Source organism: Ylistrum balloti, unplaced genomic scaffold, assembly GCF_031769215.1.
Source record: "Ylistrum balloti isolate Yb309-2 unplaced genomic scaffold, AGI_CSIRO_Ybal_v1 Utg369876, whole genome shotgun sequence".
In the NCBI taxonomy this organism is placed as follows: Eukaryota; Metazoa; Mollusca; class Bivalvia; order Pectinida; family Pectinidae; genus Ylistrum; species Ylistrum balloti.
The window spans coordinates 805,452-820,013 of NW_026782016.1; the positions used below are offsets into that span (position 1 = coordinate 805,452).

The window sequence follows — 14,562 nt, forward strand, 5'->3', positions numbered from 1 at the left end:
AAAGTGCCACACATGACCAGTCTCAGTGACATTAAGTATATGTATATACATATGGTCACTAATAAGACATAACTACATGAGCTTTCCGTTTAATTTTCAATCTGTAATATTCATCATTCATTTCTACCAATCTGCACAAAATGCGCGAGCCTATCTCAGAGTTGTGCGCTAGATACCGTATCGTGCATGTTTGTACATCATGTGCTGACTTTGTAATTGTATCTTTATTATGTAGAGTATCATAATCACAACACGGTACAGAAACGATGAGTTCTGCAGTAAATGGACAATTGATAGACAAGAAAGAAACTGACAACAGGTTTGTTTTTTTCCAAATATGACTCACCATTAACATGTTTAGAGTATCAACATAAAACACCTTGTCGTACCCACTGGAATGATATATTTTTTGATGAATTAGTTAATATATATGCCATTAATGTATATCAAAGCGGATGCTTAGTGAAAATTGTGACATGGGTGAAAGTAAGTGTGTCAATTTTTCACTGTATGGATGTAGCATGGTTCGAATTGGTGTAATCTCTCTTCAACATTTTTATCCGATTAACCTTTTGTGAAATTTTTAACACATGGTTAGTTCAATATACCAGACATATCCTATTCTTTGAATCGTAGCAAATCTTCTAACCAGATACGCCATAACGTATAAACCTAAGAAACAAATGTTACTGTTTCACCAGCACGAGTCAGGACCAAACAGAACTGCTAGACGAAATTAAGAAAATACATTCTCTGATATGTGGAGATACAGAATGTCAAAAGGATGACGCTACACTACTCCTCAAGGAATCACAACAGTAAGGCACTTTTTATATTAAACATAGCTACAGCGACATGCCTATATATTTCAAACCTGTTTTAAAGAACTTATAACACTGATTTCCTATCACACTAATCTATAAAGCCCAGCCATGTACATAATGTAGTTTATATTATCCACAGATGTTTCGAGAATTCAAGTCTCAAGTATATAAGCATTATATATATATCACAATGTCAGATATTGTTTTTATCTGATTGTCATACCAGTAAAAACATGTTGGGAATTTCTTCAGAGCATTTTTGGAAATACTTCAAGAAATAGAAGGAACTGCGGAGAAGTTTCGAACATGCACGGATCAAAGGGAAAAAGATAACCAGTCACCTAGATGTGAGAAGGCACGTGCACCTCCTGTGAAAACTTTACTTCAAGATATCAAGCAGGACTGGGAAAAGCTGGTGTCATCGAAAGAGGAGTATATATACTATTTACACACTGCATTTGTTACTTGTAGCTTGCATCCATTATTATGAATGATACCTTGAATCTTTAATCATGAATGTCAGTATAATATAAAGCTAGGTCATGATTGCTTTTTACAAAACAATTAATAACAACGAATCTACCGGAGAACATGTAATCCAATCAGCCAGTCCTTACCACATTTCATGGAAATCGAGGAACTGGCATTTGAAAAAGTCGTCGAATATAGAATCCACTGTGATATGCAAAAAACATGTATTTAGGGAAGCAGGAACGAAACCTCGTGAAATGAAACATTGTATAAAGTCATGAAGTATAGGATTCAAGATAGCAATAAGCAATCAATATCAGTCATAATACAAGCTTAGGAAAGTATATACATTGTTATAGTTAGTAAACCGTATCTTCGTCAAAGCATCACGCATTTTTGGCAAAATTGTTTCTGCCATTTTGAACCCTACTTTGAATCTTGTTATCATTTTTCTTTATTAGTTATGAACAAATGGATGAGAAGAGAACTTCCTGGTATAAAGACGCGCAGAAGATCTATCAACAGAACACAGAAGCAGATATCACTATCCCAGGGAATTTTAACGATGAAGAAAAACGTGGACTTCAGATGTTCAATATTCTTTTAAAACAGTAAGCAACTCACAAAAGAAATGAAATGACACGTTCGGTCGAAATATTGAAAGTACACATTACGACTTTTTTGGCCATTTTGTCAGGTCAATACAGACGCAGAGAAACATCAACCATCGATACATTTGAATTTTTATCTGAATTAGTTTAGAAGAGGTGGAATGCTATATAAAGGACATTTAGATGATAAACGATCACCGTTTGATAAATAAAATTGTTACTTTATAACCATATTAGTTTTACAACTGTATCCCTATGTGCTCGACATACAACACACAATGAGGACTTCGTAACTACAATTGTATCTGTAACTGAGACACAAATCATAGGTAATTACAATTATTTTGTCTTATTGATATGAAATATTTCCCTGCTAAGCTAAACTTCATTAACATAAATTTATAAAACTAGAGAAGGAAAATGATGAGTAGATTAAAAAATGCGTATGTGTTGAACTGACTCCACTGTCGATAAATCAGAATGTAATAAAGTTAGGGCCAAGAGTTCAAATGATGAATTTACCTGTCAACATCTACCCCATATTTCTAAATCTGCATCTCGTAATCAATGATAACTTCCCTTAGGAGTCTAGTATACTAGGCCTAGTTATTGATGCGTTTGAAAGTTTTTGCATTATTTCATTTACATGATGTGATAGCATAATGATGTTATTTTCTATATTTAGGGAAATTGAGAAAAGCCGAAGACTTGCGGAGGACAGGGAGATGCAGATAAAAAAGTAAGTATCATTGTTATTGATACCACTGTTAGCTATTTCCAGTATCATTATTTCAACTGATTGTCATTCAGTACCGGTGTCATATCATATCTTTATCCCTATCACAAAAGTACCCGAATACTTTCCCCCCATTCATAAAAGCATTCGAGGCTACATTTTTTGTCCATCAGAAAAGTATCCTCCTATAGTTTTTGTATCCCCCTTGAGATCAATACTATAACTTATCTGTTTTACAAAATTGCTGATTATACTGTGGTTGTTGGTCAGCCAGTTGGGTACCTGTAGAGGTGTCCAATTAACTGATTACACCTGACCGGATAACACCTGTACAGTACCAAGGTGGCGCAGAGCGTACCTAATTATCTTTATGTAGCCAATATTAGAAGGCTATAACTGATTGTTTATCTGTAATGTAGGTAATTACTTACTTGTACAGCAATAAGATATTATTTTAAAATTCAAATAATAATCCTATACTGTGTGTCTTTTAATTTAAAATGTTCTGCATCTTGCTTGGAAGTCAAACTCAGCAATACTCATACTTTGGCGCCACACAATTCATGTACCTCTCTTTACACTTTATCTAAAAGGCCAAAGACCAAGTAGTTCCCATCTGATGGATAACTACTTCGAAATGAAACTGGTCGAGATCCATCATCTTAATGGAATTCTTGAATTATTTCAGTCTACAGGCAGTTTACCGATAACAATTATAAAAGACTTAGTTTTACATTAATTGATAGGAATCAGTCTTTGGCTCATTAAAATATAAAACATAAAGAAAATAATTAATTTTAATTCATGATGTCTCATGTAGCAGAAAACACCGGGCGTTTTAGAACTTGTACAAAAACAAGAGGCCAGTAGAACCTGTGTTGCTCACCTGGATCATAAAGCCAGCAGTGACATACATGCCTATAGGTTGGGTATTTCCAATTTAAAGCTCAATCATTTGACATCTTTCTCTTTTATTCCCAGAAAGTGTGTGTGCCACACCCAATGATGAATTCTAACATAACAAATGTGTTTATATCATGATGCCAAGTAATTATATATATCTATAGTTCATGGGGAGGGGATTTTAACTGTTTCAAAGATATCATCCTGAAATTAAGTGCAGAGGCGTGGGGCCAAACTCAAGGGCCAGTTCTTACATTATGAATATGTGTTTATCTCTTACTCCATAACGTTGCTATATATGGTTTTTGGGTGGGGATCTCAACAGCTTCAAAGATATAACTAACATCATGATTGTGTTTATTTCTAGATGCACGTCACTGCTATATATTGTTAAATATAACCTCCTCCTAGATTTTGTTCTGATATGTATCCCCCTATAGATATGATAAATCTCCCCTAGATACTTTTCTGGTGGCCTCTATATATGTATTTCCCTATATATACATGTATGATAAACCTCCCCCTAGATAATTTTCTGATGACCATCATATGGTAAATGTAATTCCCCCTCCCTATATATATCTATGAAGGCCAAAAAAGTATCCGGACAATTTTATGAGGGGGATACAGATATGATATGAGAACGACTAGTATCAATATGAAGAATCCATCGCCTATCCGTTAATTTTAGGCCACTGTCTCATTGAATGGGCTGTTAATGTACAGCATATTGTAGTTTCGAAAACAATTTGATTCATATAATTGAATTAAACATCGGTATTATATGGTTAATAGGGTGGTGCAATAGTAATAACAACAACATTCCAGATCTCGATTCTAGAAACAGACGTGAAAAGGTATTGGGTCACCTGCAAGAACACGTGGGATTTCCCCCGATATTCCGCTTTCCTTCCGCAATAAGACCCCTCGCGCGCCTGCAATCGGGCCTTTTAGTGATTAATATAAAGTAAAAGCTTGTTTCGGAATTGTTGTAAATTTAATAAAGTTGGTATTTAGTTACTCTCCTTTTAGGTTATTTCGTGTATATTATGTACAAATATATTTATTTTTCTGTTTTCAAGGGAAGTTGATAAAGTTAAAAAGATTGAGAAGGACAAGGATGAACAGATTCAAATGTGAGTATCATTCCATCTCATTCAATTGCCAATTATATATATATATACTTTACAAATACATAGGTTATCAAGATTTACATTGGCGGCAACTACGTCATAATGAAATAAAGTAAATCAGGCGTCAAATGACTTTGTAGGATGTATATCGTCGAATGGCTTGAACCAGTATGGGATTTCGCATTACCATACCGCAAAATGGACCTCAGAAAGGGGTGCTTAACTTTCGTCCCGATACTGAATTTCATTTCAATTGCTAAAAAATGTAATGTCTGGTTCGATTTCCAATGAATATGCCGTCCTAGGATATCACACTACCCACCAACTGTAATATGTCTAACTTGACTACTCAGCAATCTGCGTGAAGCGTTCCTCCCAATTTCGACATACTTAATGACTTTGTAATTCTCTATTTCTCGGTAGAGAATACAAAAAACACTGTTTCGCCACCATGGGCTTGTATGGCCTCCTCGCACACATTCGATGACGTTTCAACCTCTTACTGGTGATCTAGCTGCTTACTGGTCGACCAAACGAAGTCCTTTACGTGGGAGCAAAGCTGCTTCCAAGTCCACGGCTCTTTTGTGTTTTCATAAAAACATAATTTTTTGTAATGTCAACAATGTCAATTTCAATGACTTCACGTTATTTAAGACAGCTTTATGACTATTTACGAGTTGTTCCATCCATTTACTTATTTTGTGAGATATCATCTGTAGTGATAATGTTTGAGCTGCCTGATGACGCTGAAATCAAATATAGTTTTATCACGAACAATCGAATACACAGCAACTTTCCCTCTATACGTCATGCTTTACTCTTCCTGGTAGTTGAACGTCTCGACAACATCGTTTGGCATGGCGTGAGAGGACTTATCCTAGAAATATGCTGTAATCCTGGAGATCTTCGCACCGCCAACTTGGATCATACCAATAACCCCTTCTCTCTCATCTTTCGACAGACGCGGCATTGCGATTCAATGTGTGAAGAACCACAAACAGTACCTTCGATCTCTTATCCAGAATTTAATGATAGAATACAATGATACAGCGAATAAAAAATGTCAGCCAGTAAAATGAAAGATACGCCCAACAATGTTTCTTTTTTCACTCTAATTTGTACTGTATATGTACACAAACACGCCCAACAATGTTTCTTTTTTCACTCTAATCTGTACAGTGTATGTACACAAACATGAATATCAATTTCCGTTTTTGTTTCTTCGGACAGATTACTATGAATTAGAAAATACGTAGTTACAACGTTTATGAATATTAAAATAAACGACACAGGAATGACAGTAACTTTACTATTTCATAACTTTTTCATAGAGTTCTTCTTTTCTTTTAAGGCATCAGCAAGAAATTTATAATCTCAAACAAGTGTTGAAGGAAGAACGTTGCAGGTAAATATATTCTGTTGGAAAAAACGTTGAATTCCGGATCCACATTTGACAAAATTTTTAGTAATCTTAGTCAGTGTGTTGATGTAGAATTCCTGTTGTTATTTTCCTATACTTTAACACAAAGGGTATTCGTATTTAATCTTTGAGGATGCATTTAACTAGTTTCCATTCTGTCCCTGTATTTATTTTACTTTTCTATACAAATGTTGTGTCGGTAATTAATATCACTTAGAGTGCCAATATGTCAGAATGCCAAATCTGCTGTTTCGATCTACATAAGATATGATAATGTATTGGCTGCTTTCAAATGATCGATTATTAATTATATCGCTTCGTCATAATGATATAACGGCAATCGTATTCGTTTAAAGCTACAAGTATCATGTAAGTAACAAATCAAATATTGATTTAAACATCGATCTCGCTTATGCCAAATATTGATATGTAACAATTTAAAGATGATGCCATGTTCACAAAGTGTTCTGTAAGCAAAGGAAAATAACTGGTTTGCAAACGAAAATGATGAAACACTGATTCCCTGACAAAAAAAAAAAAAAAAAAAACATTTTGGATCCACCATAGGTGGGGGTATGAAATAGAGCATCCATCCAGTGCTTCTTCTAATTACAAAATATTGTATTTGGCATTGTAATTTTAAGTAGTAATCAAGTAAAACTATTCAATTATTGAATATAGATGTGCATAATTGTTTTATCTGCAAACATATCCACTTAATTGGATAATTAATGTGGTGAATAAACAATAGGATTAGAAAGTCATTGCTATTCCTAGACTGCATATATCGTTCTAAAAAGAAAAAAAAAAAAAAAAAAAACATCTATTATATCAATAAACATAGCTTGTGAATAAAACACATATATGATATACATAATATATGTTTGACAAATGCAAATTTTCTTTTTTATTTCAAGGCAAAATAGGAATATGAATGCTCTCAAGAACGAAATAGACACTGAACGTAGCAGGTACACACCAATAAAATCAAATATGTGATAAATTTATTATCCTTTTTATGACGAAGACAAGCAAATAAAATGAATAACCTCAAGAAAGAAATGGTTATTGGATGTACGATGTACAATGTTGGTGGCTAAAGGTAGTTAATTATCACATTTGCATTCATTGTAATCGTTTCAGAACAATTTGACTGCATGCTTTAAAATATTCATTTTAGCTTTTGTTCTCAAAGTGCAGTCTTTGCTGTGTGATAAGTATGGTTATTCTTATCTTCAAAATGTTGCATTATTTCATAACGCAATAACAATAATATTGCTTTTTTATTCCTTTCCTGTTAAAAATACACCACAATTCATTCGGTACCTTAATTTCATCATACCCGAAATAGGTCTCATGCATACTATTTTAGTTTGCATATATCGGATCATCCTCGACATTTTAGTGACATTTTGAGTTGTTATAAACCTTGCATTAAGTCATAAGACTGCATTATTATATTTTGCAATGACAAAGCATGCCAAATCACGGCATACAATGACAAACTATCATGCATTTTATTGTGTGTATCTGTTGTTCATTTTCTAGAGGGATGAATCAACATACGAATTATAAAAGGATGGAGGAAGAGGCGAATGTTTTACGTCGAAGGTAAGATGTAATAATTATTTAACCATTTAACATAAATAGTATAGTATGTATATGTAACTACAGTATATACGATAAGTTAGTAGCATGCAAGGAATATAATCCTTATTACAATGGTAGCGATAATACATTGAAGTAAGGCAGCACACAAATCTTGTTGGTACCATTATTCAATATAATACAGAATATAAGAAAATGATGTTTCAATATAGATTGTGATGTGTGCTTTTTATTGTATTGATAATTCAATATTTCAATTTTCTTTAATTATTTGTGTACTACCTCCGAGAGACTGAAATTGAATATGCAGGCTTAGCAAGGTGGCTGGTGCAAAACTGACTGATGGGAATCCGAACATAACTGATCTCAATGATCCGAACAGACCAATGAACCTTGGGGAAAGATTCCGTGAACTCAACGACAATGAGTGGACAGATGCCTTTCTGTTGTTAACAGAGGGAGAGGGAACAGCAATGATACCAGTGAAACCAAAGGAGGCTATATCATTGTTGCTAGACATTGTGAAGGTATGTTTATAAATTTTGAAACATTTGCTGAATTGTCATTGCACTCCTAACTTTTGATATCATTCAAACAAGTAAATGTCATCTTAAAGGACACAAACTATGAGACAAAGTCTCATGATGGTAGGTCTAAGATAGACATACAAATTTAAACCATTTGTAATTTCAACTTTATATATATATAAGACCTATGGATATTATTCTAAATAGAAATAGACATACGAATATGCATATATTGTGCATTACGATTGATTACAAATCATGCAAAGTTGTTTATTCAATATTGAAATATTTCATCAAAGAAATGTTACACGGAATGCGTCAGACTTGCTGACCTTCAATGGGAACGTTTGGCCAAAGTTCTTACACAGACAACAACAGAGGAAGAAAATAAAGTAAGACTTTTGTACATATTTACATATGTTACAAGTGTTTAATCGCTTAAACATTTTTAAATTCATCATATCAATTTCATTGTGAGTATCAATGTGGTTAGATCACGATGATCTTTATTTCCACTCTTAACACAGATCATGTATACATACATATGACTCATTATGTTCAAAGTTCGTTGTTGTAACCATTTGCAAAATCCAAAATAAATGCTTGAAACTGCACTTTCTCGACAACATCCAATGCACTCAGTGTCGTTTTTACTCAGTTACAGAAGTCAAATATTATTAGTGTATTCGTGTATTATATATTGAAATGTATTTTCTGTATTTGTGAAGTTGTTTAAACACTAATCAAACAATAGTTGGGATCTTACTCTCGATTCACATGTGGTCGAAATATGTCCCAGATAATTTATGGATGAATTCGATTCGATAATGTAGTTGTTCCTTTACAGATTAATCTTAATCGAAATATACACCTGTCCATGAGGTAGAAATAGGCCCTGTCGTACTCCTTGTGGTGCCTTATTTTGTGTTTTGCACGTATGCCATGAAGTGATACATCAATCTTACAGTTGCGGGATCGCAAAGCGTTACACTATATGCAGAAGATATATTAGAGTGAAATGGGCACATTTCAGTTTTTAGAAAACATTTAATACTGTTATTGGTACGATATATATGCATGACGTTGTTTGAGTCATTATTCGGAAACATTTTAGTTCATTTGATATGTTTGGAATAGTATTGTTATCAGCAGAAAGTTTTAAACAACTGATGAAAAATGGTTTCTCTTTGATAGACGCTGAAAGCAATTGGATTCCAAGAAGTCGAAATCAAAGATTTGAAAAACCTTCGAAAGAGGGCCTCTTCATCAGCGTCAGAAAACATCGTAACGCAGGTAGCATAATTAAACTTAACTACCATGAATTACTTTTCGCAAGAAATGCAAGAAAGCAATCTTTTATAGTCACTATTTGTAAGAAAACGGTGGGGTATGGGCAAATATGTTATTATCTGACTTCTACATGCTAAGCATTCTCAACACACTTCTTAATACGATTTATGTAACATGTTTTCATCATGCCATACCATACAGAAATGAAGATTTCGGAATGTACTGAACTAATAAAAATTCTCTATCATTGGTTAATCTTCTTCGTCCATTCAAATATATTTTGCTATGTTTCTATCACATATTGAACAAACCTGTTAATTTCAAGTTTTTCATTTGTATTTTTTTTACAAAATGGAAATAAAAAAAGTAAATAAGAGCGAATTTGATTGAAAATAGTTCCACACGTTGATCTTATGCAACAATGACGCCATTAACCGCTAACAAACGAGTTCGAGAGTACATTTTATGAACTTTAACCCTTTCGGCGCCATTTATCTCTTACAATATAAAGCTCAGCGCCAAATATCTCTCACAATGTACAGCTCAGCGACAAATATTTTCCAGAAAATATCCGAAAACAATGGCAGCATTACTGAAACAAGCATATCTTGGCTAATAATAAAGATATTAAAATTGTCGACTAAAGTCGCCTACGGCGGCCTGACAAAATGTTGCTTGTAATGAAAAAACGGCTATCATATATCTTAGATCACCTACTTTTGTTTATTTGTACATAAAATCATGATATATTAGTATCAAAATCATACTGTTCATGTGTTTTGTTAGCATATTAGTCATTCAAATTATCCCGCCCAATTGATGACGTGACATGGTGAGGTAGGAACGGACAGCTGAATATTAAACTAATCATATATGTAGTTTCCAGTTTGTCTATAAACTGACCGTTGGCGGTCACGGTGATTTTTTATCGACAGACGACAACACTTAGATCGCATTGGTCTGGAGGTCAAAGGTTAACCAATCAAAATTGTAAGTCAGTGGAGATTAATCGGCGGCTTTGAAAGTGGTTTCACACTACAGTGTGTGCAAAAACAAACCAAAAACTGCAAAGAAGTTTATTACATTATATATCAATTTTGACGTAGTCGTATTTATGGGATAAATTAAAAGATATTTATTCCAGTTTAAGTAAGTATTTCATTGTTGCACATTTAAAATTCTCCATTAATTCAAACGTCTGTTTTATTTCGAATTAGAGAGTCACAAACGCACATTTACATAAACGTTATGAAGAAAAGAGTGAGTATGCATACATGATTATTGCTGTTTTTGTTGTTGACAAGGTGAACAAGGTCCTTATCGAATATGTAGGAGACGAACCGCTGATGCAGCATCTGAAAAAATTCACTGAGGGGTGCATTCGCGTATCATGGGATATGGCCGTACAGGATCCCCCAGTGTACATGTATTGGAACTTGAAAAAAGGAGATCCTCCCAGCGAAAGATTTAAATCCTATACACAAAATGGCAGTAAAGTCAAATATGTCGTTTGGCCCTGTCTCCTTCTACACGAAGGCGGCCCATTACTGAGCAAGGGCATCTGCCAAATGTACAAATAAGGAAGACGTTCTGAAATGGGTGAATGCTCTTTAAAAACTCGGGATATGAAGTATCATATCACCTATGCCGCCCGAAGCGTATACTTTGAACTTTCATAGACCGTATCGAATATTGGAACTTTAGATAAATAAAGTATTTTATTCACTTAAAACATAGTAAATTGATAATGTGGAATTCTATTCAAATTATGTAAAAATCTACAAATCATATTTGAATCTAAATTATCACTTCAAACATATGTATAAATGTTTATTGTGTATTTTAACTTCAAAATATATATTCCCATGATGTGTGTGTATATGTAGATACGTTGGAAAAAATCACTTACTTATATTTCAATGTACAAGACAATATAAGACATCGATATACTTTTGAATGTGTTGATGTAACAAAAATTGTAACAGTTTCATATTTTGTTGATCTTGAAGGTTTCTTGTTGTTTATTGTCAACGTTTTCCCAGCTAATTTTTAGCATGTAATTATTCCCAGACAAGAGCACCCGAAATAATTTAACTACATGCGAATTATCGGAATAAAATGTTTGGCTATAAGGATACTGAGAATCATCAACACAGTATAGGACATTTTTCAGTGTCTCCAATAACTATTGAATCACGGTTTCTTAGTATAGTAGTCTGCCACTCCATCAAATTATCTAACAAGCTGAGCTAGTTGTACGCAGTTTACGATGTATTTGCTTGAATTCAACCATGATTAATTTGTTTCAATGTTTTTGATTTGTTTTTTAATGAAGATGAAAGGTCATTTTGATCTTATTCTCCTTGTAATTTTTCAGGAGTGTAAATCATTTTTTTGTTCAAATATTGCCCTAGTGTTCCTGAGTTTGCTGGAAGGCCGATATCTTCTTGTTGTGTTTGACTCTTTCATCTCACAAGCATTTGTAAGAAGTCTTGGCATTAGCTGTTATCATTATGATATTGATTTGATTTTGTTTTAAAACTCTTGTCGTAATTGTAAATAAATGCGTTAATTTATGCCTCTTTCTTAAATACAATACATATAGGATTCGATAAATGTCAACTGCTTGATAAACATTCCAAAGGTATTTACGTACCTAGGAAAGCTTCTAGAATCCAGGTGCCCCTACCTCTATGTAAAGAATAGTGATAATCCAGGGGCCACTACCTCCATGTAAAGGATAGTGAAGCATCTGTTCTAAGAATTACTGGATTAGGTCTATTAAAGCACTTTTAATTATGCAAATAGTGCCATGTTTAAACATCAACTTATGTACGTGCTTTTGTGTCCGTTTAGATTAAAATTTTGATTTATTTTGGAACTATTCCGGGTTTGTGACATCTATCTCGATCGATTTTCTGCAGCCACCTAAATGGTCTACAAACAGTCCCTAAACACCACATGAATGTACTAAAAGGGCGAAACGGCTGTGAAATTGAGCTTACAAAATGTATTTAATTTTATGCCTATATACTTTCGTGTCGTTTGTGATTTTCGGTGATCGATTTGAGTCTAACTGATGCGGAAATTACCGATGCCATCTCGTTTGATTGCAGTAGATGTGATCCAACGAAAAGATAACGTGCAGCTGTGGGATTGCACAACGTTACACAATGTGCGATGAGAGCACGATAGAGACGGCCGAAATAAGATATCGTACATTCATGCGCACTTTGTGCGGTTCCATCGCACAGATGTATGATTTTGTCGTAGTTGGTATAAATTTGGAAATGACTAATAAGTGTGGGATAGGGTTTATCTAATTTCTAAATTTATCAAAGTGCAAATAAGTATATTTCCTAATAAAATATAAAGCTATCTGTTGGACCCATGTGGATTTATTTTAATAATTATATACATTCGTAATTAAAAATGTTTTGTTTACCAAGTGTAACACGAGACAGGCCTTGCATGCAATTTTTGTTGCCCGAGGCCCATCGCTCGCCACTCTGGGAGATGTGAGACTATACTATAGAGAGACGAATTAATGCATTGTCTAGCGTTATTTCTAAAACTGTAGAATAAAAAATGACTTCGATAATCACCAATCAGTTTTGATACGACTGTGATCGCTATTTAGTCATAACTTCACAAGTTTTCCATATATTTTTCAATCCGTAATATTGCGCAATCGTTTTTACCAAACTGCACAAAATGTGCGACTCTATCGAACTAGTTGCTGTTTTGCGCGTATGTGCGGACGATGTGCTGCACAATGTACGCACGTAGTTTTTTTGGTGCATTGTGCATTGCCACAATTGTACTGGTGTCCAAAAACATTGGGATACTCAATTAATTGATTGGAATTTGAATTGCTGGACATTTAGTGATGCAATGGAAACACTGAGAGAGAAAGTGGTTAAATGATAACATACTGTCTTGGATTCACTTTTACAAGATATTCTTTCGGTCCATTGGTACAAAACGAAATAGCGGTAGAACAAACTGAACGATTATCATCAAAGTATGAATGTATGATTTTGTCTCTTGTTCAGACATGTAATAACTTAATCCTTATTTATCTGCACAAAATTTTCCTTCTGCACATTTCCTTTATAATAAAAGAGTGATTTTGCTAGAGGACCAAGGAAATATTTTTAGTATTTATACATCACTCAATATCTCCCTAGACGAAGTGCGAAGTAGGAACTTATAATGCTCTTGTATTACTATGCGTCTGAATGCCCCTGCTTATATACGTTTTCTGAACCCTTAATGTGCTATACAGTGTAAGAGATGCATACCGACATGTAAAGGCGATATTATAGTGCAAATATGTCGAGTTCAGTAGTAACGTATCATATTATGAAAATCAATTTGACAATATTTTGCTTTAAACCGGATAAAAGATGTGGGGGAATGTATAGGCCCCTCATCATTGTTAAATACCATCTTGTTGCGGCGCATCCAGATGGCTTCCTTTGCCAGACACTTTCGAAGATTGTTTTCTTATCTTCGACTTTGACATTCTCCCAGTAAATGCTATGTGACATTATCTGTTAGCGGTAATCTTTGACTCGTTGTGAATTGTTCGGCTTTCTTCGTTCACTGATCTGAAATCTCCTTCAAGTTCCTGACAAACGATGCGTAAAAGTGCTTACATACAATCTTATTTGTGTTTTATACTAATGGTGTACACGACCATTACTGAACAATTTGTAATGTTTAACGGCTTAACAATTCCATAGCGGCAGTGAATTCCCTGAATGGTTTTTCATAACATTTACTGACAATTTACTCATTTTATTTTCCCTTTATCTTTTCTTTCTAGTTTCTAAGTAGTTAATTCATATTTGGCATTGTCCTATCGGAAAATCAACATATTTCGACCTTAGTTTGACGTTTTGATCGATCAGTCATTCGCTTGATACTCAATACACCGGTGAACGTATCCTAATACACAAAGGTAACATCGTCAAGCATTTCATTATTTAATCAAATGGAGGACACTTTTAACCCATTAAGTTATAAACATCATT

At 34.0% G+C, this 14,562-nt stretch overlaps 1 protein-coding gene across 1 annotated transcript; it reads left to right on the forward strand.

Annotated features, from left to right (window-relative positions):
* The first annotated feature begins 266 nt into the window (after positions 1-266).
* LOC132546205 (uncharacterized) lies at positions 267-11,103 on the forward strand. Its single transcript, XM_060209916.1, has 13 exons — positions 267-319; positions 702-818; positions 1,077-1,256; positions 1,757-1,906; positions 2,592-2,645; positions 4,628-4,681; positions 6,030-6,083; positions 7,016-7,069; positions 7,647-7,709; positions 8,017-8,233; positions 8,533-8,625; positions 9,428-9,526; positions 10,828-11,103. Exons 1-13 carry the CDS (start codon positions 267-269, stop codon positions 11,101-11,103), a joined length of 1,464 nt encoding a protein of 487 aa, XP_060065899.1.
* The last annotated feature ends 3,459 nt before the right edge of the window (positions 11,104-14,562 follow it).

Bases quoted from the DNA above. Each gene is read 5' to 3' on its own strand.
- LOC132546205 (XM_060209916.1), top strand. From the start codon at position 267: ATGAGTTCTGCAGTAAATGGACAATTGATAGACAAGAAAGAAACTGAC. The intron at 1,907-2,591 runs GTAAGCAACTCA...TTCTATATTTAG, and splicing joins TTCAATATTCTTTTAAAACA to GGAAATTGAGAAAAGCCGAA. The intron at 2,646-4,627 runs GTAAGTATCATT...TCTGTTTTCAAG, and splicing joins AGGGAGATGCAGATAAAAAA to GGAAGTTGATAAAGTTAAAA.